We start from the raw sequence: 25,622 nt of genomic DNA on the forward strand, positions 1-25,622 counted from the left end.
GTACTGTAGCTCTCCATCATATACAGCTTTTTTGTATACAGGAGAAATTCTGGCAGGAATGAGCTGGCTCATTATATTTGCATGGAATTCAGCAATAGTTGTGATAAAGGATACTTTCTTTTTTTTTAGGTATTATCTGTGAACATCCCATCTGGCATGACCTTAGGGTTCCAATGGGCGATACTCTTCTTGATACACATTGGCTCATGTTTATCTCAGGTGACACACATCACAGACCTACAGCCAGATGTACATGGGGGGGGGGGGATTCATTTTTTAAAAAAACTCTTGTGTGCTCATCACTGTGAGGGAGTACAGCGAAGAGGAAGAAAGAGCCTCCAGTTTCCCTCTCGCTTTCTCCAGCGGGCAAAGCACTCTTTATAATTAAAAAGTAATCCTGCTATTGTTTTATATTCATGGATCTCTCTCCTTAATTCTGCTCAGGGCTTTTTATGTAGCAGGAATTCCTTTGCATATAAGACCACACACCCCTGATGTAGCCAATCCTCCAAGAGCTTACAAGACTCCTAGTTCAGGGGCTCCTGTAAGCTCTTGGAGGATTGGCTACAATAGGTGTGTGTGTGTGATCTGATATGTAAAGGAGTTCCTGCTGCAAAAAAAGCCCTGATTCTGTAAAGTTTCTTTAGGACTTACAGTTAACATTGCCACATCATTAGCAGACATATTGCTCCTATGTATCCGACCATTTATTTCTAAACCTCTGATACGTCTGTTAGTGTTTATGGCAGTTGCCAAGGGTTTAATGAGAGAACAAAATCAGAGGTGATATAGAGGACATCCCTGTTTAGTTCCTCTTGGTAGGGGAAAGCTTCCAGCATCAAATCCATTTACTCACACTCTAGCTTTTGACTTTTGGTGGACTGACTGTATTGTTTCTTTGTATTAAGCGGTGATTGATTTTCTTTGTTGTTTGAAAATTTAATGAAATATATATTTTGAAAAAGACAAAACACTGTTTATGGTGAATTTCCTTGATGTCATCAGACTGCAAGTTTAGTTGCACACCTGTGATCCAATACATGTTTCGGCTGTATTGACTATTTGAGCCCTTAGAATTTATTTTGGAGAAAGGAGGGATATATCTTCAAAAGAGTTACCTGCCAACTTCTAGTTTGGAAATGTAATTTTTTAAAAAAGCATTTGAAAAATCTGCTGCCCAACCTAATTAATTAGGGGTATATTTCTAACCAAGAGCCTCGTGGCGCAGAGTGGTAAAGCTGCAGTACTGCAGTCGGAGCCCTCTCCTCACGACCTGAGTTCGATCCCAGAGGAAGCTGGTTCAGGTAGCCGGCTCCAGGTTGACTCAGCCTTCCATCCTTCTGAGGTCGGTAAAATGAGTCCCCAGCTTGCTGGGGGGAAAGTGTAGATGACTGGGGAAGGCAATGGCAAACCACCCTGTAAAAAAAAAGTCTGCCGTGAAAACGTTGTGAAAGCAACGTCACCCCAGAGTCGAAAACGACAGGTGCTTGCACAGGGGATTACCTTTACCTTAAAATATATATATATATTTCTAACCAAGAGATTCTCAGATCAATTAAGGCAGCTGATATTGAAGGAATGGGGTACATAACATTGAACCTATCTTTCTGTAGTTCTTTTTATACCTCTAAGGATGTATGCCAGATGGTCTCATTATTCTAGCTTCTGCAAATGCAATATGAAATGTTCAAATCTCAACTACACTGTGCATTCTTCAGACTGCAATATATAATCTTCATGTGTTCTGGATATCTACAAATCAGATCCCATTTCATTACATTTCGGAAGACTCGCACTGTTGATTGGACTAATTTTATTCTACCTGATCCACCATGAGTCCGAGTGAGAAAGACAGACTACAAATTATGCCAGTAAATAAATAAAAAGAACTACTGCTCATTTACTCCAGTGAACAAAAGGCACACCTCGATTTAGCAGTGAGCCATGGCCTGGAGATAAAAACACAGTTACAGCATGTCTGTAACTAGCTAGCACACCATCTGCACCTAACAAAATACAAAGACCTACGTAACTCGTTTCTGAATTTCTTATTGCCCAAAACTGATATCAAGGCCTCCACTGAAAAACAGTTGTACAGAACAAATGAAGGACCAATATGATGAATTGAAATTTGTCCTAACATTTTTGACAATTGCAGTTGAATACATATGGAAATGACGACATTGTTGACGAGAAGGGACAATATTGTGATCAATGCTTGGGAGTGGGCGTCGGTTTGGGGGCTCCTGTGGCCGCCCCAACTACCCAGCATCCTCCGACGGTGCCTCCAAAGGGAGAAAAGTAACAGGACGGCAGAAGTAGCACAGATAATAAAAGCCGCAAAAAATCCGACACCCAGCAAAGCACGCATAGGCATCATTGGATAGCTAATGTCAGTCACACTTTCATTTTGGAAGGAATTAGAAAAGTTCCTATTATCTCGTCTTTCCAAGTACATGAATGCAAACGGTAGGCTACTTTCCAAGGACAAAATTGCAGAGCCAACGAACCAGGTCAACTCCAGTCCTGAGAGTCTTAGTTTCAGGTGGATGAAGAAGGGGTGGCTGAAGTCTGCGACCTTCACGCAGTAGTAGCTGCACAAGGATGTTGTAAGCCAGACGTTGTAAGAGGCGAAGTACCAGAAGGTGAACATCAACGCTCTGGAAACGTAGCTTATCTGAATGATCCAAGGACAGAATTTGACTAGGCTGGACCATATCATTTCCAAGCACCCCAAGTATATCCTGATGCTCCCTTGTAAGGTCAGGATCTTGTCAGTTGTGCTCAGTCGTTTCTTTTTCATATAGTCTCTGCAACTGACGGTCAGAATGAAGACATCCATCCATGTTCTTCCTAAAAGGAGAATAGTTCCAACCAGGATGGAAATCATCTTATAGTCAAAGAAGTCGCCTGTTGAGCTGCTGTCAGCTCCTGCTTTCCCATTTTTCCAGATTTAGGTGGATTACACTTAGGGAAGCGGTGCTAACAGTAATTCCAAACAGGCTTAATATAAGGCTGAGCGAGGTGCGAATGGGTTACAGATCCACTGTGCTTTCCCACAGCATGGTAATTTGGAAAACACTGCTTTGTATATTTTCCACCGAAAGGAGAATGTATTTTGGTACTAACTAATTTGCTGTAGTGGACATGTAAATGTGGTTGGTATTTTGTTACTGAGCTCTGGAGTCATACATCTATATTTAGATTCCTTCCTTCCTTCCTTCCTTCCTTCCTTCCTTCCTTCCTTCCTTCCTTCCTTCCTTCCTTCCTTCCTTCCTTCCTTCCTTCCTTCCTCACTCCCTTCCTTCCTTCCTTCCTTCCTTCCTTCCTTCCTTCCTTCCTTCCTTCCTTCCTTCCTTCCTTCCTTCCTTCCTTCCCTCCCTCCCTCCCTCCCTCCCTCCCTCCCTCCCTTCCTTCCTTCCTTCCTTCCTTCCTTCCTTCCTTCCTTCCTTCCTTCCTTCCTTCCTTCCTTCCTTCCTTCCTTCCTTCCTTCCTTCCTTCCTCACTCCCTTCCTCCCTCCCTCTCTCAGACATCTGGCATTCAATGTCTTGTGGCTCTCCATCATCTAACATTTATTCTATGTTGCTCTTACGTTAAGCAAGTTTGGCCACCCCTGACGTAAGGATTTAGGGCAGTTGGTTGACCCAGGTTAAAATCTCTACTTGTAACTGGACATGTGCGATGGTCATTTTGGTGGGAGAGCCAGTTTGATGCAGTGGTTAAGTGCACGGACTCTTATCTGGGAGAACTGGGTTTGATTCCACTTGCAGCTGCTGGAATGGCCTTGGGTCAGCCATAGCTCTCATAGGAGTTGTCCTTAAAAGGACAGCTGCTGTAAAAGCTCACTCCGCCCCACCTACCTCACAAGGTGTCTGTTGTGGGGTGGTGGAGGTAAAGTAGATTGTGACCACTGTGAGACTCTGAGATTCAAAGTATAGGGCGGGATATAAATCCAGTAATCTTCTTCTTCATTCATATATTACAGCTGTGCATTTTGTTTAGATCCCCCCTTTGACATATAGCTGTCAGCTTACATTTATGCTGTTGTGTATGTGTATGTTTTATTGCCTTCCCATTCATATACATCCTTAATTAGAAAACAACTGTAACATCGACTTTTAGTGCTTATACTGAGAGGAGCCATTTTCTACCTAGTAGATCCTTTTGTGGCAGAAAGAGCGATGACGTTGCCTCCATTTTTGGTTCGTGTTTACCTCCAATCAGGGCCTTTTTTGTTGCAGGAACTCCTTTGCATACTAGGCTACACCCCCACCCTTCCCTGATGTAGCCAATCTTCCAAGAGCTTACAGTACGTCCTGTAAGAAAAGCCCTGTAAGCTCTTGAAGGATTGGCTGCATTGGGGAGGGGTGTGTGTGTAGCCTAATATGCAAATTAGTTCTTGCTACACAAAAAGCCCTGCCTCCAACCCCATCTCGGTCAGTGATTCCATCAGAGCTGGACTTCGGGGCAGAAGCCCAGGGTTCCGTATCACATTCTCAACAGGCTTGAGCTTTGAAGTATTCATTTCTGACTGAAGGCCCATGAACTCATCTAGGGCTGCCAAGCCCCCGGTCCGGGCGGTGGAGGGAACTTCCCACTATATCGCTGGCACGATGATATCACCCAGAAGTGACGTCATCAAAATGGTGATGCCCATGTGGGGCCGCTCTAGGCGTTTCCGGGAAAACTCTATGGTTTTCCCGGACGCTCTAGCCATTTGGGAGGGGAAACTCTATGGGGACTTGGCAACCCTAAACTCATCCAATGCAAAATCTAACTTGTTGATGTTGCTGCTGGAACTCAGGTGGGTTGTTTGAACTGGCCGCTGATGCTTGGCATGCAGAAGGTCTTGGGTTCAATCGCCAGTTAAAAGGACTAAGCAGTAAAGGATGTGAAAGACCTCTGCTGGAGACCTTGGAGAGCTGCTGCCAGCCTGAGTGGACAATCCTGACTTGGGTGGACCAACAGCTTAAATCGGTATAAGGCAACTTCATATGATCATATGCAGGGGGCGGACCACACACCCCCTGATATAGCCAATCCTCCAAGAGCTTACAAAACAGAGCCTTGTAAGCTCTTGGAAGATTGGCTGCATCGGGGTGTGGCCTAATATGCAAAGGAGCTCCTGCTAGAATTCCACCCCATATCATACGTTCCCTGAGCCAGAGGCAGGGCAGGTCCTGCCACTAGGCGAACTAGGCAGTTGCCTATGGCGCCAACCTTCTGGGGGCACCAAATTAGATGCTTCCTTGTGATCCGGTAATGTTATCAGTTCGGGGGGGGGGAGAGCCTTGCCAAGGGTGCCGGACAGTCTAGGCCCAGCCCTGGCCAGAGGAAGACTTCAGCCTTGACTGAGCAAGGTGGCAGGATACAAGGTACCAGAAACCAGGAGCGGTTTAATCATTACCTTACGGCTGCATCATCAATCCTTTAATGAATATTGCATGCAAAGTTCACCTGTCGATATGGGTGGTTATAGCAGTTTCCCCACAGTTTGTCCCAGGTTGTCTTTCGACATGGTTCCCTCAAGGCTCTTGTACCTGGCAGCCTGGCTTTCCCTTTCTTCTACCTTTGTGGTAGGTTTCTCGCCTGGGGTTTTCCTGGTTTGATTTGAGGCTGAAGTTTTACTCTGCTCACGCGGGTTTCTAAAAGCGTCCAATTGCTATTGCAGATCAGGAGGATGGAGCTGGACAGCGATGAAGGTACACCAGTTAAAAGACTATGCGTATGATTCCTTTTTAAAAAAAGACAGGACGTCCTTTCCTGAGGTAGGAGATGCACATTGTGAAATAATAATCCAGAGAGAAGTAACTATATCTTGATATTTACATCCTTGTCTACCCATTTAGTGGCATACGCCATAGATGAAGAGCGGCCGAGGAAAGGGATCCCGGAAATCAATGCAGGTGAGCAAATTTATCGTGAGGGAATCACGTCTCTTTAGATAAGTGGCCCATTGAAGACCCGAGGCAGATACTGACTTTCTTTGCTGTATTGTCTCTCAGAATGTGTTCAGATGAGCAGACCAGTCAGTCAGTCAGTTTATTTACGGTCACAGACCAAGTAAAAAGCAAGAATTTAAAAACTTCATCACAGAAGATAATCTGTGCTATAATAAGTATAAGGAAAGGGAAGGAAAGGGAAGGAAAGGAAAGGAAAGGAAAGGAAAGGAAAGGAAAGGAAAGGAAAGGAAAGGAAAGGAAAGGAAAGGAAAGGAAAGGAAAGGTCCCCTGTGCAAGCACCAGTCGTTTCCGACTCTGGGGTGACATTGCTTTCACAATGTTTTCACAGCAGACTTTTTACAGAGTGGTTTACCATTGCCTTCCCCAGTCTTTTACACTTCCTCCCCAGCAAGCTGGGTACTCATTTTACTGACCTTGGAAGGATGGAAAGCTGAGTCAACCTTGGGCCGGCTACCTGAATCCAGCTTCTGCTGGAATCGAACTCAAGTCATGAGCAGAGAGTTCAGACCACAGTACTGCAGTACTGCTGCTTTACCACTCTGCGCCACAGGGCCGCTTCAGCCTCTAAGAAAAGGAAAGGTCCCCTGTGCAAGCACCAGTCGTTTCCGACTCTTGAGTGACGTAGCTTTCACAACGTTTTCGCAGCAGACTTTTTACGGGGTGGTTTGCCATTGCCTTCCCCAGTCTTTTACACTTTCCTCCTAGCAAGCTGGGTACTCATTTTACCGACCTCGGAAAGATGGAAGGCTGAGTGAACCTTGGGCTGGCTATCTGAACCAGCTTCCACTGGGATAGAACTCAGGTCGTGAGCAGAAAGTTCAGATCACAGTACTGCAATACTGCTGCTGTGCGCCACTCTGCGCCATGGGGAAAGACAATATGTCTGATATAAAAGTTACATCAAGACGTAAGTTAAAACAGAACATCTTAAAACTGAGAAGCAGTAAAACGAATCTTTCGGATGCTATAGCAGGCAGCACAGAGCTTGGCAACGGCTTTGGAAATGAGCAGGTTTTCATCCGAAAGCATGAGATTAAGACATTCTGATTCCAGCAGCCCAGAATTTGCCCTTAATATAGGCTCTATATATCTCCCACGGTCCTCTTTATACCAGGAACACCTAAGAATGATGTGCGTAGTGGATTCAACTTCCCCTAAACCACAGTGGCAAAGCCTTTGTGCAAAATGGATCCACTTGTCCCTGCCCTCAAGAACCGCTGAGAGAGCAGACCATAAGTACTGGAGGCTAAGTGGGGTCCGTGGTGTGAGGGGAGAATGGGCAGAAATTGCTGCCTCCTCTTCCAAAGCTTTAATTACTGTTAAGTTTGGAGCACCCTGACTTGGATAGCCCAGGCAAGCCCGATCTCGTCAGATTTCGGAAACTAAGCAGGAACAGCTCTGTGAGAACTTGTGATTGACTCAAGGTCACATCAGCAGGTTCATGTGGAGAAGGGGGGAATCAAACCCGGTTCTCCCAGATAAGAGTCTCCACGCTTAACCACTACACCACTACTTTCAAACGGGCACTTTGCTCTAGCCTCGAGCCATTCTAGAGCGACGTGCCGGTTTGAAAGTATTTTGGAGACTTTTCTGTCCCATTTGTTTATCCATTGGAAATTTTGATAGCTGAATGCAATAGAAATGCCACTGCAGAACCAATCAGAGCTTTGCACCTTGTGAGGTGTTGCAAAATTGTTCAGAGCATTGTATCTTTTGTAAAAATGTGACTTATGGAGCACCCAATGCTAGAAGAGAAATTGAAGCAAGAGTAACTAAGTGAACTCTCTACACATCGGATGTTAGAACTTTGGACATCTCCTGTTGGAATTGTATTGTTTGGGAATTGTACATTTAAGTTTCCTTTTGACTATATTGATGAATGTATTTAGTTATTCAGTCACTATAACTATTTTGGTTGTTTTGTTTGTACCCACTTGAGGGTTGGCGACTGTTTTAAGTCCAGAAAACCCACATTTTGTGTCGTTTGGAGCTTACAAATTAAATTGAAGACCAGTGATCAGATTCAGTACTGTTTTTTTTTAAAAAAAATTCCGATGTCTAATTTCAGAACATAGAGAAGAAATAAGTAACTGTTCCTTTGATAACTGTGAATCGCTCTTGACTATTTTTAATTATCTCCTTTTAGCTACAGGAAGGAAGTTCTTTCAAGGGGACATTATCTTGCCGGTACGTTTGTTCCATCTAATTCTTGGAGGAAGTTTTGGAGAAAGAAGTTCTGTTTCAATCTGACATGTCCTTAATTTTCTTGACAGCCAGAGAGAAATGCACTAAGGAACACCTCCTACAGGTGGAAACTTCCAATTCCTTATATACTGGGTAGCACTTTGGGTAAGAAGATCCTTTGTGTTTTGGCACCCATATTGGTGTACTTCTGCTACAGACAACACTTCCCTCCTCTCGTCCACACAATGGATTGGGTACAGGGCTTTTTTTGTGGCGGGAACTCCTTTGCATATTAGGCCACACACCCCTTGATGTATCCAATCTAGGGTTGCCAAGTCCAATTCAGGAAATATCTGGGGACTTTGGGGGTGGAGCCAGGAGACTTTGGGGGTGGAGCCAGGAGACATTGGGGGCGGAACCAAAAGCAAGGGTGTGACAAGCATAATTGAACGCCAAGGAAGTTCTGGCCATCACATTTAAAGAGACTGCACATCTTTTTAAATGCCTTCCTTCCATAGGAAATAATGAAGGATAGGGGCACCTTCTTTTGGGGTTCAGAGAATTGGACCCCCTGGTCCAAACTTTTTGAAACTTGGGAGGTATTTTTGGGAGAGGCACTAGATGCTATACTGAAAATTTGGTGCCTCTATCTCAAAAAACACCCCCCCAGAGCCCCCGATACCCGCGGATCAATTTCCCATCATTCCCTATGGGAATTGTTCGTGGAAGTGCATGATGGTTGTGGGGGCGGAGCTTCCCCCACCGGCCAGCTGGCTGGGGGAGGGGGGAAGCCTGTAAAACCGGGAGATCCTCCTCTGGGACCTGGGGATTGGGAAGCCTAATCCAATCCTCCCGGAGCTTACAGTCAGCCCTGTACTAAGAGCCCTGTAAGCTCTTGGAGGATTGGCTACAGGGGTGGAATTTTAGCAGGAGTTCCTTTGCATATTAGGCCACACCCTAGGCTTCCCAAACCTCCCACCCTGGTGGGGGACTCCAGGTTTTCCAGCCTCTTCCTCCACTCCCAAAAAAAATGGAAGCGGGGGGAGGAGGGGGAAAATGGCACCAAGGCTCAGGCTGAGGTGAAGGAGGAGGCAGCTAGTGGCCCGTCCACGCCGCCACCAACCGGCCCTCGACAGTGCTCCGGGGCAGCCTCCCCTCCCCTCCCTTCCCCTTGGGGCTGCAGCGGCGCATGGCCTTGACTGGTGGCTGCTTCACTGCTGGGGAGGTAAGTGGTCGCGCTGGCTCTCTGCCACGCCGGGGCAGCCTCCCCTCCTTTCCCCTCGGGGCTGCAGCGGCGCATGGCTTTGACTGGTGGCTGCTCCGCTGCTGGGGAGGTAAGTGGTCGCGCTGGCTCTCTGCCATGCCGGGGCAGCCTCCCCTCCCTTCCCCTCGGGGCTGCAGCGGCGCATGGCCTTGACTGGTGGCTGCTCCGCTGCTGGGGAGGTAAGTGGTCGCGCTGGCTCTCTGCCACGCTGGGGCAGCCTCCCCTCCCCTCCCTTCCCCTCGGGGCTGCAGTGGCGCATGGCCTTGACTGGTGGCTGCTGGGGCCGGCGGGGGACTTCCGACGGTGCGGGCGGCTGCAGGCCGCGGCCTCAGGGCTGCCCGCGATGCCGCTGGTGCTGGGCCTGGCTGCGGGGCTCCTGCTCTCCGCCACACCGCCCCACCGGAGAGGTAAGTGGTCGTGCTGGCGCTGGGCCTGGCTGCGGGGCTCTGAGGGGAGGCTGGGGGTTTTAATAGTAGTCTGCTCTTCTTGGGGAGTGGCTGCTGGGGCCGGCGGGGGGCTTCCGACGGCGCGGGCGGCTGCTGGCCGCGGCCTCAGGGTTGCCTGCGGTGTTGCTGGCGCTGGGCCTGGCTGCGGGGCTCCTCAGGGCTGCCCGCGGTGCCGCTGGCTGCGGGGCTCTGAGGGGAGGCTGGGGTTTTTAATAGTAGTCTGCTCTTCTCGGGGAGTAGGAGGGATCTCAGGGCAGACCGGTGCCCTCAGCCCTGTCCGCTTCCCTAATGATGGGGGCCGGTGGGGCTCAACAAGAGCTGAGTAGCCTTTGCTCCCTTAGCTTGGTTGGGGGTGTGAGTGAAGTTCTGAGGAGTGGGCTGGTAAGGAAACCAGTGACTAAGATAAAGATCAATATTGAAATGTAAGCACGTGTGCTGTCCCTTTAAATGTGATGGCCAGAACTCTCTTGGAGTTCAATTATGCTTGTCACACCCTTGTTCCTGGCTCCTCCCCCAATGTCTCCTGGCTCCACCCCCAAAGTCCCCAGATATTTCTTGAATTGGACTTGGCAACCCTACCACACCCCCATGATGTAGCCAATCCTCCTGGAACTTACAGTCGGTCCTGTACTAAGAGCCCTGTAAGCTCGTGGAGGATTGGCTACATCAGGGGTGTGTGGCCTAATATGCAAAGGAGGTCCTGCTACGAAAAAATCTCTGATTGGATACCACAAACCTACAGTATTCTAATGGAACAGATCTCTGGGGTCCATATTCTCACTGATGTCAAGAGATATCCCACCCCGCTGCCACCCACTTAGCTGGGCAATGGGAGGAAATTGGGCAGGGAAATGGGGGGAACAAGTGGCACCCGGCATAATAATAGAACTTCTGGCATGACCTGGATAAAAGGAAGTACTTCTTCACCCAAAGGGTGATTAACATGTGGAATTAATTGCCACAGGAGGTGGTGGCGGCCACAAGCATAGCCACCTTCAAGAGGGGTTTAGATAAAAATATGGAGCACAGGTCCATCAGTGGCTATTAGCCACGGTGTATGTGTGTATATAAAATTTTTTGCCACTGTGTGACACAGAGTGTTGGACTGGATGGGCCGTTGGCCTGATCCAACATGGCTTCTCTTATGTTCTTATGTTCTTAAAGTAACATGTTGTGTGATGCTCTAACATGCATTCAAATCTCTATGGTTAACTCTATGGTAAATCGCCTGGTGCAGTGACATCAGTTCTGAGCTACACCGGAAGTGACATCATTGCACATGGCCTGCCAATCTCTACCTCCCCCATCTCCCGCTGGTTGCTAGGTAAACCTAGATCCAACCCATAATCTATTCTATTATCATAATCTGACCATTCAAAATTGAAACGCCCTAGCAGTAATACATAGGAAGGTTTTTTTTAAAAAAAGAAACTATTTGCTTTTTAAAAAATTACTCCGTTTTGTAGCTGTCGTTACAGGAGATGTCCAAAGTTCTAACATCCGTCAGAAAAAAAAACATCTTGTGAAAGCAGATCTGAGTATATTCTTTCTTAAGGGAATGTGATTAGATAGGGAGATAAAGTTTATGGTCTGTGGCAAAAGATATGTTGCAGTGATAGTCAAAAGTAATCCAGCTGCCTTAAAAGACTGTTAATGTCAGGGTCCTTTGAATAATAGCTCTCTCCTCTTTTGCCTTTTCCCTCACTCCAAGTAATTAATTAAGCTTGTCATAGTCGTAAACTGCAAGAAAGGATTAAATATTTGCTACACCATAGTCAGGGCTTTCTTTGCAGCAGGAACTCCTTTGCATATTAGGCCACTCCCCTCTTATGTAGCCAATCCTCCAAGAGCTTACAGGGCTCTTCTTACAGGACCTACTGTAAGCTCTTGGAGAATTGGCTACACCAGGGGTGTGTGGCCTAATATGCAAAGGAGCTCCTGCTACAAAAAAAAAAGCCCTGATTGTATTTTTCAGTTAGGCGTGTCTGGACCATAGGCTGGCCATTTTTCCTGGATTATTGCCTAACCACTAATAGCATATTGGGTAGATACACCCTGAGTGACTGCCTCATGTTAACCAACAAGCTTTATGGCTGAGCTGGGATGTAAGCCGAAATGTTCCCAGCCCAAGTCTAAGCCACTCAAAAGGCATTCTTGTGGTAAGCGCTCCTTTCCCATATTGCTTAGGGAGATGTCATCCTCATGCAACAACTGTTTTTGACCTTCTCCACACATAGCCTGAAACAGATAACAGGATGCATCCATATCACATGATAGTGTGCATTAGGCATGTACACAGACCGGGAAAGCTTGGTTTGATCCAGAGCTCACAAAGTGGGTGACCCTGAGCTGAGCCCCAAACTGAACCCTCAAGCAAGAAACCCTCCCGAACTGAACTGGTTTGAGTCGTGTCAGGCTCCGCCTCTGGAATGCTTGCATCATCAGGAAATGATGCGAGCGTGTTGGCTCCTGACATGTTTATATCACTTCTGTGTAGCAGCAAGCCCCACCCACAGTGCGCCCGCATGACCAGGAAATGACTCAAGCATCTTGGCAATGCACTGGCATCACTTCTGGAAGTTGTGGGCATGTTGTGGAGGGGGCTCAACACCACTCCAAAGTGGTGCGCACACATCAGGCCAAACAGATGACCAAGCAGAAAGTGAGTGTTCAGGGAAGGCACTTTTCCCAAACATAAGATTAGCCATGTTGGATCAGGCCAATGGCCCATCCAGTACAACTCTCTGCGTCACAAAGTAGCCAAAAAACCCAGGTGCCATCAGGAGGTTCATCAGTGGGGCCAGGACACTAGAAGCCCTCCCACTGTGCCCCCCCCTAGCACCAAGAACACAGACCATCACTGCCCCAGACAGAGAGTTCCAATGAAAAATGTTTGAAATGCAAACTATGAACTGGGCAAAGTCCAGTCTGAACTTTGGCTCAGGATTGGGACTGTGCTCATTCCTAGTATGCATTCTTAAATCTTTCAGGGAGAGAGGAGGAAAAAGTTTGTCACAGGGATGCTGTTTTGTGTAGCAGCCTTGGAAAGGAAAGGAAAAGTCCCCTGTGCAAGCACCAGTCATTTCCAACTCTGGGGTGAAGTTGCTTTCACAACGTTTTCACGGCAGACTTTTTACAGGGTGGTTGCCATTGCCTTCCCCGGTCTTGAGGTGGATGTAAACATCTGCTCCCATTCTCATGCTCACTTCTGTCTTCTTCTTCTTCTTCTTCTTCTTCTTCTTCTTCTTCTTCTTCTTCTTCTTCTTCTTCTTCTTCTTCTCCTTCTCCTTCTCCTTCTCCTTCTCCTTCTCCTCCTCCTCCTCCTCCTCCTCCTCCTCTCCACATCACACTGGCTTTACTTTATATGGCAATAATGCTTTGCTACAAACATGGTATAAAATATGCCAGTTGTCGATGAAAATTCATATGGACTTGGAACTGGTATATAACATTTTTCTTAGTCTGAGTTACACTGTCAGTCTAATAATTACAGCTGCAAACTCTTTGCCTAAATGTGTTTCTTGAATATCCGTTGAGTTATTTGCTCGAACAATTCAAAGCTTTTGACAATGAAGTATGTTTATATATATATTTTTTTCATTTGCTGGGCAGTCATTTTAAGCTCTGATTAAATAACAGACATCATTTGTGTGTGTCCCTTTCTTTTCAGATCTGAATACGAAAGGTGTCATCTTTCAGGCATTCGAAATGTTTCGGCTGAAGTCTTGTATTGACTTCAAACCTTATGAAGGAGAAAAGTCGTATCTCCAGTTTGAAAAGCTGGATGGGTAAATTGACTGTAAATTTTCTGCCACTGTATGAGTTGACCGAGGTCCCTTTTATGCCAGTGCTTTCAACCTGCTTTGACTTCGCTAGGCAAATGGATATTTTTGAAGGTTTTACCCACCTAAAGGGTAAAGCACAACACACACACACACAATTTCATCAGGGCCTTTTTGGTAGCAGGAACTTCTTTGCATATTAGGCCACACAACCCTGTTGTAGCCAATCCCCTAAGAGCTTACAGGGCTCTTAGTACAGGGCCTACTGTAAGCTCCAGGACGATTGGCTGCATTAGGGGTGTGTGGCCTAATATGCAAAGGAGCTCCTGCTACAAAAAAAGCAGCTCTGGTCTTCATTACCTGCTCTATCCTTGAAATGTTTTATCCTTAAGGTTTGCAAAAACTTTTTTTTAAAAAAAAGTGGAGCAGGTTTAAAAGTCTATACAAAAGGGACCCGCATGATTTTATATGATATGTAAAAGTTTAGGAAATGTATATTTTATGCCCATGAAGATGTTCTACATTTTCTTCTTACTGCTTTACTGTCTTACTGTAGAGGCCCGGCTTTTGCACACAGCTTAACATACTTTTCTATTGTACACCTGCTTCCAACTGTGATGTTGATAACTGATTTCCTTAGGATGGCTTATTTATTATTTTTTAAATATTTTATGGGATGGCTTGTCATCAGTAGGGAAGTTAATTTCCCACAGAAGGTCCATTACTTGCCAATTGTGATGCTATTCCCTTGCTTTGGCACATGTTTAATCGACACACAATTTACTTGGCTGAGGCTGGTCCCCTGGGGAGGGAAGGAAAGAGTCAGAGCTTCCTTTGCCCAGTTCCCTGGATCCCAAGAGAGAAATACAAAGAAAGTACCTTTAAGACTGAGTGCTAATGTTTTAAGGATGTTTTAAGTTTTTTTAAAAAAAGCTTTCTGTTTGTCTGTGTCCTTTATAAAGTGTATATCTCTGCTACCTGATCATAAATAGGTACACACATGGCCTGGCCCAACCTGACATGGCCTGGCCCAACAAGGTCTCATTTATGTCGGATTCAGCCCTCATGAGTTCAACACCCTGCTCTAGCATTTGTCCAAAGGTCTATGATTAAACTATAGAGTTTGGAGAGAATGCTAGAGTGATGACAGTGACATGATGACAGTGACATGATGACATCACTTCTGGATCGTACTGGAAGTGACATCACCACATTGTTGGAGACGTAGCAACTTTACCATCAAGGGCTTCCCCACTACTGTAAGTCTCCACACAGTTGCCAGCTTTGCGCTGTCAGCTCTTCCTGCTTGACCGATTAAAACACAGTCAGGTCATCTGTAAAGGGTATTGAGCCAGGCCAACGGTTTACCATGGTCAGTAGTCTACAACAACAAAAAAATATCCAAGGTATCATAGCCAAATAAATACAAAACACCAGTGTCTTTTAATCATGTAATCATGTACCTCTAATACAAAAATATTTAAATATTACATACAGGGCTGGTACTAGGGGTTCTGCTGCTTGAGGCAGACCCCTGCGCAGTGCCCCCACCTCGCAAGCTCACCGGAAGTGACATCATCGTGCAGAGAAAGCGACAGGAAGCACACAAGAGTGCTGCCATACCGCCACTTCCCCCCTGCACTAAGCTCTTCAGAGGCTTCCAAGGAAGCCGCCAAAGAGCGCACTGTTTTAGCAGCGCCCAGTCGCTTTCAACAGATCCTGCCTTCCAGGAGCGCTCTGCGTGGGTAAGGGGTGCCTGGTGGCGCTCCCAGGTGGGGTAGCCTATCCTGCTGACTCCCACGCACCAGCCCTGGTTACATAAGATAAGAAGTACATGGTGTTCCTTAGTTATTTAGTTATGGGTATTTTTGTTGCATTCGACTTTTGTGTAACCTTCTCCTGTTTTTAGCATGGTCTTGCCTGGCAGCAATTCTGCAGAGTCTTTCACGTTACCTACCCTGATCCATTTAACTAGAGATTCCAGGAGCTGAACCCGGGACCTTCTACATACAAAGCAGATGCTCTGCCACTGAGCCAGGGCCCCTACCCAAGGGAGAAGAGCTCTGTAAACATTCGAAAGAATATCTGCCCATCGCCTGTACCATTTCTATCCCTTTCAATCAGCGTCCAGCAAGCATTCTACACTGGTAAACACCCACGCCATTGGGTTGTGATTTGACATATGACAGTCTGTTCTGGTTGGGAACCAGCTCTGCAGTTTGCTTCATGTAATCATTAGCCCAACCTAACCTTGACTGGTGTCATCCTACCTGCCTGGCAAGGTGCCTCAAATCAGGTGCCTTCAGATTCTCTGCTCTGCTGCTTGACTTTCTTCAAGATAGCAAGACAGGCAAACGGTTCACCCCCTTCCCCCCAATCCTATTGCTAAGTGCCATGGGAACAGGGCTGGACTCACAAATAGGCCAAGTAAGCACTGGCCTATGGGCCCCCACTTTTTTAGGGGCCCTGGGTCGGTCCCCCCCCCCCCAGTTTTCCCCTTGCTTGCAGCCCTCCCCGCCTGCGTGAACAGCCAGCAACTGACCCGCTCTTTGCCCCACTTGCCTGGTGAGGCTGCTGCTGGCATTGTTGCCAAGTTTGCCTCTCTCTGCCTCTCCCCAACAGTTTTGTCAAGGGAACTTTTGAGAGGGTGCCTTTAGGCTGCACTGGGGGCCGTGGGCAGGCGCTCCGACTCAGAGATAATTTGCAAGGGGGCCCCTGAGATTTTGACTGCCTAGGGGCCTCCCACAAGGTTTAATCCGGCACTGCATGGGAAGGTGTTTATTTATTTATTTAATTCCACTTTTATCCCGCCCCCGCTGAGAGGGCGGGATATTCTCTAACTGACGCCAAAACGATTCACTATAGAGCAGAATACGGTTGCCAGGTCTGTGTTGGGAAATACCTGGAGACAGAGCTTTTGTTGTAGAAAAAGCCGAGCAGGAACTACAGTAATTTGCATATTAGGCCACACCCCCTGACATCACCATTGTTTCACACAGGAGTAGAAAAAGCCCAGCAAGAGCCTATTTACCTATTAAACCACACCCTCTTGGCACCAAGTCAGCCGGAACTGTATTCCTGTGCGTTCCTGCTCAAATAAAGCCCTGCCTGGAGACTTTGGGGGTGGATCCAGGAGAGGGGAGAGGGGAGGGACCTCAGTTTCAGACCTGGCTTCCGCATTTTGGACCAGCTGAATTCTCCAGGCAGAATGTTAGTGACCTAACCTGGATGTGATCAGAGCATGAATGGCCATGGGCAGACCACGGTTTTTGAGGACTAATTGGGGAAAAGAAAAATATTTCCCATCTTCTTCATGATCTGGCACTTCTAAATGGATGCTAGGCATGTCCAGACCTCATTTTCGGCAGGCGCTCACAGGAACGGAACTTCTAAATTTTATTGTGCTCTTTCTTTCTTAACCCTCCCCCCTCCGCCCCCAACAATTGCTTCTGGGCTCCATTGTTCAAACCCTCAGTGAGAATTTCCCCCACAAAAAAAAGGGAAAATAACCAAAATATCTAAAACAGACAGATGGAAATCTTCCTCATGCCACTGTGGCCACCTAGGAGAAAATAATTTTAGAAGTATGATGAGAGTCAGGTTTGCCAGTTTGGTGTAGTGGTTAAGAGTGTGGACTCTTATCTGGGAGAACCAGGTTTAATTCCCCACTCCTCCACCTGCACTTGCTGGAATGGCCTTGGGTCAGCCACAGCTCTGGCAGAGGTTGTCCTTGAAAGGGCAGCTGCTGTGAGAGCTCTCTCAGCCCCACCCACCTCACAGGGTGTCTGTTGTGGAGGAGGGGGAAGAAGATATAGGAGATTGTAAGCCACTCTGAGACTCTGATTCAGAGAGAAGGGCGGGGTATAAATCTGTAATCTTCTTCTTTTTCTTCTTCATGACAAATCTAATTCAAGAAGCATTTTAAGGTAGATGCTGAGCTGATGTAAGTTGTCAGGCATGTGTGGCATATGCAGATGAGTTATGCAAATGAGTTGTGCTAATGAGCTCTGGCCCCTCTTTCCTACAAAACTACCCTGGGCGTATCCAAGGGAATCTACTAAGCAAGTGGTTTTAAATATCTATATTCTTGTCCAACAGATGTTGGTCCTTCGTAGGCGATTTTCAGAACGGCCAGAACGTTTCTATTGGAGAGCGCTGTGAATATAAAGATACTGTGGAACATGAAGTACTACATGCACTGGGGTTTTATCACGAGCAGTCACGGAGTGACAGAGATGATTATGTCAATATTTGGTGGAATGAAGTTATAGCAGGTGAGTGAAAGTTCCAAGAGGACAGAACGATTACTGACTCTGGTGGTTAAATGGGTCCAGGCCCCCAGGGCCACATCTCCCACAGCTTTCTCTTCTCTTTTCTTCAGCACCAGCCTGCAAGGGTTTGCAGTCTATCCCAAGCCTGTCTATCCCAATCCTGGCCCCCCCAGGGCTGTTTTGTAGGGAAAAAACCCAGCAGGAACTCATTTGCACATTAGGCCACACCCCCTGATGCCAAGCCAACCAGAATTGCATTCCTGTGAGTTCCTGCTAGAAAAAAAAAAAGCCCTGCTGACCCCTCATTTTTTGCCCACAAGACTTTTGGGCCTCCATTTTGTCTTGGCCCTGTTGCCATGGTGACTGTCCCAATGCATATGTTGGGTATGAGGTGAATCATGGGGGTCAGGTGAACCTGAGAACCTGGTCCCTATTGCCTCTCTCTGGAGCTTCCGACTTGGACACTCATACCATACCATACCAAACCTTTAATGGCATAATAGATTCAGATAAAAATACACAGAATATAAAAATTTAAACATTGGAGATAAAATCAAGATAAAACCGAGCTTACAGATGCATTCAAACATGGTCAGAATTAAATTTAAGGATGTCAGCCAGAAATTTTGCCACAGCCTCACTAACCACCCCCTCAGTATCACTCGACTTGGACACTCGTCTGCTCCCTGCTCTCAGAATCATCTCAGCCTCTTGTGCCTCTCCCAAGGAGGGGGCGTGGTACCACCCGTCAGTTGCAGGACCACCCAAATCAGAGTCTTCTGGACCTGAGACAGTCCAAGTTCTTTCAGATCTTTGAAAACCCATTTTGTACATGGATGGTTTCAAATGGAAACCCAGATTGGATCTGACTTTGCAGAAATCTGCCCCTCAGATTTTACAAGAGTTTGTTGGCAGCTCATCAGAAGATTACTAGTACCCTTGGAAGCTCGTCAATTCATGAATCTTGAGTAGCAAGGTAGGAAGCAGATGGACAGTTGCATTTTGGACCTTCTGTGGTTTCAGGGCCAACCCTGTGTTGGCACCACCTTAAAAGTATATTTCCAGGACTGACTATAAAGGCTGTACTTGATGACAGATAGGACATCACGGCCGAGGTCAGACGCACATAAACTGATGAGATGGGCATGGATGAAAGCCAGATGCATGTCGGATTTTATGCGGTTGTCCAAACATCAGCATCTGGCAATGGTTGTTGGCTTGTTCGTGTCCCGAACTGCCACGACTGAGACGCGGACTTTTTTGATAGTACATTAAATCTGGAATAAGAATGCTTCCGACAACTCCCGCGCGCACTTTCTATGTTTGAACGCTGCATGGTAGCCGACTCGTCGCAAGTGCACATCCGCTTCCCTATGAGAGCCCACTCCAAATTATATCATTGCGCCAGCAATTGTTGACTCAGCCTTCCAACCTTCCGAGGTCGGTAAAATATGTACCCAGCTTGCTGGGGGGGGGGGGGGGCGGGAAGTGTAATGACCGGGGAAGGCAATGGCAAACCACCCCGTTAAAGGTCTGCTGTGAAACTTTGTGAAAGCAGCATCACTCCAGAGTCGAAAACGACTGGTGCTTGCACAGGGAACCTTTCCTAAATGGGGCGGGAGGCAGATCGCCCACCTTTGCTGTCTCCCTGCCAGGGGAGGAAGATGACCCACTTTTGCCATCTCCCCGCCAGGCAGAGAGACAGCAAAGAGAGTTGCCATCTCCCCCCCCCCCATTTAAACACCACAGCGGGGTGTTTAAATGGGGGGGGAGGAAGATCCCGCACTGTCACGGCTGGGGCCGGGTCAGGCAAAGTCCAGAGGCAGTCCGAGGTCTGTAGCCAGCAAGCAGGAGTGTCCGAGGTGCCAAATCCAAATCGCTGTGCAAGTATCGCAGGTCCGAGGTCCAGAAGCCGAGGTCAGGGAGTCCAGAAGTCAAAAGCCAAAGTCAGGGAGTCAGGAACCAAAGTCCAGCCGGAGTGGATGCTAGAACGTCAGGGAGATGACTAGTTGCTTCCACAAAGCCTCCTCCCAAAGCCCACAGCTATATAGCCCTCTGCTGGCTGTTGCCCATTTGGGCTAATTGCTGGCTCTGGGAAGCAGCCAGGATCCTGTTACAACTCAAGCATCCTTGCTCTTAGGAGGGCCAGAATCCTCTCAAAACTCAGGACTCAGGGAGCGTCTTGCTTGTAAGCGTGCCGCCCTCCTCCGATCCCTGAGGTCCTGACGGAGGCGGTCACGCACACGAGCCACCCAAGAGGGCAAGGCAGGGGGGCTGAGATCTTCTTCAGCAGGAGGCAGGGGTACTGGTGCAGGTGGCAGGGGTACAGTTTCCTTGGCAGACTCGTCTTCCTCTGCAGGGTCCCCAGCACCCATGACACGCACCTTTGCTGTCTCCCCGCTAGGCGGAGAGACAGCAAAGAGAGTTCCCGTGCTCCCCCCCCATTTAAACACCACATCAGGGTGTTTAAATGGGGGGGGAGGACGATCACCCACCTTTGCTGTCTCTCCGCCAGTTGGAGAGACAGCAAAGAGAGTTGCCGTGCTCCCCCCCCATTTAAACACCATGGTGGGGTGTTTAAATGGGGGGGAGGAAGATGACCCACTTTTGCTGTCTCCCCGCCAGGCGGAGAGACAGCAAAGAGAACTCTTGGGCTTCCCCTTCCTTTCTGGGTGTTCGCCCACCTTTTCTGGCACCTTTAAAAAAAAAAAAAAGCCAAGCACGATATCCCAGGTACTGTGCTTGCACGAGTGTGGAATGCCATCTCAAAAAATGAGGTCCGGTTGAGACCTCTGATCAACCAGCGACGGGACCAACGCTGCTTAGAACTGAAGGATGGAGGGATGTCTGATCAGGAAATTCGTTGTAAAAAAGCTGCGGGGTATAATAGCGACGGGTTAGGGATGGATTTAATGGTGAGTGTGTCTGCGGCCCATGAGAACTATGGTAATGGCATATATTGTTGCATCACACTATTGAAAGGGGCTAAAAATGTCTAAAAGTTCAACCCTAAGAACACCTTCCTGGGAGTAATCTTCACTGAATTGACCTGAGTGGGAGTCTGAATTGATTTACTTAGGATGGAACTGCAGAGTGAGTCTTAAGCTGTGGTGACCAATGTCTGCTGGTGGTCCCCAGCCTGAAAGACATCCGGCTGTCCACAGTCAGGGCTTTTTCTGTCCTGGCCCCAACCTGGGGGAACTCTCTGCCAATTTCCATTCATGCCCTGCAGGAATTACTTCCATTCCACAGGGCTTTCAAGGCAGAGATGTCCTGCCAGGTATTTGGCTGAGGACAGCTACAGTTTCCAACTGGGGAAAGAAGGAAGGAAGGAAGGAAGGAAGGAAGGAAGGAAGGAAGGAAGGAAGGAAGGAAGGAAGGAAGGAAGGAAGGAAGGAAGGAAGGAAGGGAGGGAGGGAGGGAGGAAGGGAGGGAGGGAGGGAGGAAGGAAGGAAGGAAGGAAGGAAGGAAGGAAGGAAGGAAGGAAGGAAGGAAGGAAGGAAGGGAGGGAGGGAGGGAGGGAGGGAGGGAGGGAGGGAGGAAGGAAGGATCTGTCTTTGAAGAGGGTATTACACTCAGTCATGCCTAACATAGTGGTCATGATTTGCTTCCAGGTCAGACACATAATTTCAACAAATATGATGACAACTTCATTACTGACCTGAACACTCCCTACGATTATGAATCTGTCATGCATTATGGGCCTTACTCGTTCAATAAAAACAGTAGCATCCCCACCATTACGGCGAAAATCCCAGCATTCAATGATGTTATTGGGCAAAGCCAAGATCTGAGCAGTATTGACCTCCAAAGGCTGAATCAAATGTATAGTTGTGGTAAGCTGACTTTTTCTTTGCCCATGGAAACTGTGGTATCTTTCTGTAGTTAGAAAATATATATATATTTTTGAACTTTTTGGTGGCAACAGGTGATAGACGTTTGCATTATCCAATACTTCTCAACAATGCAATATATTATTCTCTCTGTTGTATCATCTTACACTGTTCTAATTATACTGTACTGAGACAAGAAGATATGAGATTCTGGGATGTTATTGGAACTGGAAAGTCAAGATTCAGAACAGAAGATAAAAGCTAAGCAAAAGAGGCCTAAGTACTATTGGCTTCTACAGCTGTACTATCCCATGATGCTGTCCAGCTTTGTGTGTGTGTGTGTAGTGGTTAAAGCACCTATAGCAGGAGTCCCCAACCCCCGGTCCGTGGACCAGTACCGGTCCGTGGCCTGTTAGCAACCGGGCCATGAGTTGTATAATTATTTAATTATATATTACAATGTAGTAGTAATAATAATAAGATGACGGCATTGGATTTATATTCTGCCCTCCACTCCAAATCTCCGAGTGACTCACAATCTTCTTTATCTCCTTCCCCCACAATGGTACACCCTGTGAGGTGGGTGGGGCTGAGAGAGGTCTTACAGCAGCTGCCCTTTCAAGGACAACCTCTGCCAGAGCTATGGCTGACCCAAGGCCATTCCAGCAGCTGCAAGTGGAGGAGTGGGGAATCAAACCCGGTTCTCCCAGATAAGAGTCCGCACTCTTAACCACCACACACAAATAAAGTGCAGAACTGTATCATCCCAAAACCACTGCCCCCCACCCCACCCCGGTCCATGGATAAATTGTCTTCCACAAAACCAGTTTCTGGTGCCAAAAAGGTCGGGGACTGCTTACCTATAGGATGCTGTGCAGGTAAAGTTTTCTCCATCCAACTTCAGCCCATCCCCATTAAAGTATTCTCTGACTGATAACAGACGGGCGGTTTAAGCAGGCAGGCAGATCAAAAAAGTGCGTACGCACATCCACATCTGCCTGCTGTCCCCATGCTGCACGCAGACCATCCTGGGCCGGATTGAAGCCGCCTCAGAAAGGAACAACTTCCAGAGTTATGGAATGCTCTCCTGTAGGCCATAAGGGCCCTGCGGGACCTTCCTACATTCCGCAGGGCCTGTAAGAGCGAATTGTTTCGACAGGCCGATGCTTAAACTGAGAGAGAGCTGCCACCTGACATCAGCTAGAGTTCCCGGTGACCAACCGTCTGAAAAGCAGAACCGCCAACATAGTAATGGTACAGCACCGTGGAATAGTTTTTAAATTTTAATTGTATTAATGTTTTATAGATTTTATTGACTTATTGTTTTAAATCGTGTAAATGACTGTTGTAAGCCGCCTTGAGAGGGCGGGATAAAAGTCTAATGTAAATAAATAAATAAATTCCAAAGCGATACTCATTTTGTAGCAGGAGCGCCTTTGCATATTAGGCCACACCCCCTGATGTAGCCAATCCTTCAAGAGTTTATAGTAGGTCCTTTAATAAGAGCCCTGTAAACTCTTGGAGGATTAGCTACATCAAGGGGGTGTGGCCTAATATGCAAAGGAGCTCCTGCTACAAAATGAGGCCTGGATACCTAAATTCTGAGGCGACTCTGAGGCGTTTCCTCGGCCATCTGGACAGCTGGGAAGTGTCTGGGGAACAACGGACAGGTGCAGGAGCACTCTGGAAGCTCCTCCGGGGAGCTCCTCCGTGGACTGTCCAGAGGCTCCCGGCTGCTCCTTTTCCAGCCGGCTTACTTCTGGGATGGCATGATGCCATCCTGAGCCGGCTGCCTGTTCTCAGCCTCTGTGTGGAGGGGGAAGAATACGATCATATATCTCCAGGTTGTCACCAAATTCCTTTTTGAGCAAATTCTTTTTTTTCCTGTGAAACCTTTGTGCCTGTCTTACAGCTTCCAGTCTTACTCTCCTTGACCAGTGTTCCTTTGAGGCCATTAATATCTGTGGGATGGTGCAGAGTGAACAAGACGACACAAACTGGCAGCATACCCTGACTACACCTGAAGATAAGGACCACACCTTGGTGGGCCGCTGCACAGGTGAACTTATTACTATTTTTAATACAGCAACGGAAGAGGAAAATAATAACTGGGGGATCTTGCAGGAATATAAAGGGTACAATACAGTCAAAATCAAGCGCTTGCAGCTCTCAATGTCAGAACTGGAACGAACTTCAGACGATTCCAATACTTGTTACAAAGTAAGGATCTTTATTGAAGAACTACAGTGCTAGAGCTACGAGATAACAGTAATGCCGAGTCCTGGCAGTTGGTTACATTTTATGCCATCAGTGAAGTACAATAAAGCTATCATTCACACGGGTTACAGACAAGTGTCTCCTTTCCCAGGCTTCGTTATCAGAAGGGAGGATGCTTCCCTGTGGTGAAGGCCAAACGGCCTGTCTTCAAAAGGGCACCTGTGGATGTTGAACAGAGACTATCTGTCGCCTGTCATGGAGCCCTAAATATTTGGAATAGCTATGAGGCGCAGGGTTAATTGCTCAATCTATGGACTCTGTGTTAGTGTTAGGTTACAGCATGGAGTCAGTTTGGTCAAAGCAGACAGAGCGAAAGTTACAAGTTCTGACATGCTGCCCCCCCTTAGCTCTTCGCCTTGGGCTTGTGTGGGTACAGCAGGTGAAACTTTTTAAGCAGTTGCGGAGCGGACACATCGCTAGCCTTCACCCACTCGTCACAGCTCGGGGGGAAGTATCTCCACCTGCTGAGGTAGTACAACACACCCCGTTGGATTTTGGAATCCAAAATCTCCTGCACCTCATGGTGACTCTGACCCCTCACTCGCGTCGGAGGCGGTTCCGGAGGGCGAGGGTGAAATGACGTAGCTCCAGGGTCTTTGCGAAGGAGGCTGCAATGAAAGACAGGGTGGATCTTACTTAATGATTTGGGCAGCTCAAGTTCTACAGTTACCTTGTTGATAACCTTTTTTATTTTAAAGGGTCCCAGATATTTAAGAGCGAGCTTGCGACACCCCTGAGGGAGGGGCAAGTTCTTTGTGGACAGAAAAACTGTCTCCCCCTCTTTCAGTTCCCACTGGGGAGCGTGCTTTTTGTCGAAGTGGCGTTTGTACTCCTCTTTCGCTTCCTTTAGGTTTTCTTGGATCACCTTCCATCCCCCCTGTACCCCTTCCCACCACTGTTGACATGAAGTGGGTTCCGGGGCCCCGGCCGGCAGAGGGAGGTTGGGGAATGGCTTCCCTTCGTAGCCGTTGACTATTTGGAAAGGGGAGGTTTTGGTTGAGCTATGGAGGCTGTTGTTATACCCATATTCGGCGAAGGGGAGTAACTCCACCCAGTTCATCTGTTGGTAGTTGATGTAACACCTTAGGTATTGCTCGAGAAGCCCGTTCACCCTCTCCGTCTGTCCGTCCGTTTGCGGATGGTATGCGGAGCTAAGCCCCTGCTCAATGCCTGCTATTTTGCAAAACTCCCGCCAGAAGTTGGCAACGAACTGTGGCCCGCGGTCACTAATGACCTTGTCTGGGAATGAGTGAAGCCGGACCACGTGATTAAAGAATAACTGGGCCAATTTCTTAGCAGTGGGGAGTTTTTTGCATGGGATGAAGTGGGCTTGTTTGGAGAATGTGTCCACTACCACCAATATCACCGTTTTCCCTTGGGAGGGGGGAAGTTCTACGATGAAATCCATGGAGACTACTGCCCAGGGGCGACTCACTGTTGGGAGAGGGACCAAGTGGCCGGGTGGCTTCCCCCCTCTGTGCTTGGACATGATACATGTGGGGCAGGCAAGTACGAATTCAGAGACATCCCTCTTTAGTTTGGGCCACCAGAACTGTCGGGTAATTAAGTTGAGAGTCTTTACATACCCAAAGTGACCAGCA

General features: G+C 47.6%; 1 protein-coding gene across 1 annotated transcript in view; it reads left to right on the top strand.

The window, feature by feature from the left end:
- The first annotated feature begins 5,517 nt into the window (after window positions 1-5,517).
- The window catches only part of LOC132585879 (meprin A subunit alpha-like), a 33,746-nt gene continuing 13,641 nt past the window's right edge, over window positions 5,518-25,622 (top strand). Inside the window, exons 1-9 of the mRNA XM_060257760.1 lie at window positions 5,518-5,577; window positions 5,673-5,703; window positions 5,851-5,907; window positions 8,111-8,151; window positions 8,238-8,313; window positions 13,529-13,646; window positions 17,739-17,914; window positions 21,526-21,747; window positions 23,657-23,803. Of these exons, the coding sequence (XP_060113743.1) occupies window positions 5,518-5,577; window positions 5,673-5,703; window positions 5,851-5,907; window positions 8,111-8,151; window positions 8,238-8,313; window positions 13,529-13,646; window positions 17,739-17,914; window positions 21,526-21,747; window positions 23,657-23,803 (928 nt within the window). The remainder of the gene's footprint in view (window positions 5,578-5,672; window positions 5,704-5,850; window positions 5,908-8,110; window positions 8,152-8,237; window positions 8,314-13,528; window positions 13,647-17,738; window positions 17,915-21,525; window positions 21,748-23,656; window positions 23,804-25,622) is intronic.

The sequence above is a fragment of the Heteronotia binoei genome, chromosome 1 (assembly GCF_032191835.1).
Source record: "Heteronotia binoei isolate CCM8104 ecotype False Entrance Well chromosome 1, APGP_CSIRO_Hbin_v1, whole genome shotgun sequence".
NCBI lineage: Eukaryota > Metazoa > Chordata > Lepidosauria > Squamata > Gekkonidae > Heteronotia > Heteronotia binoei.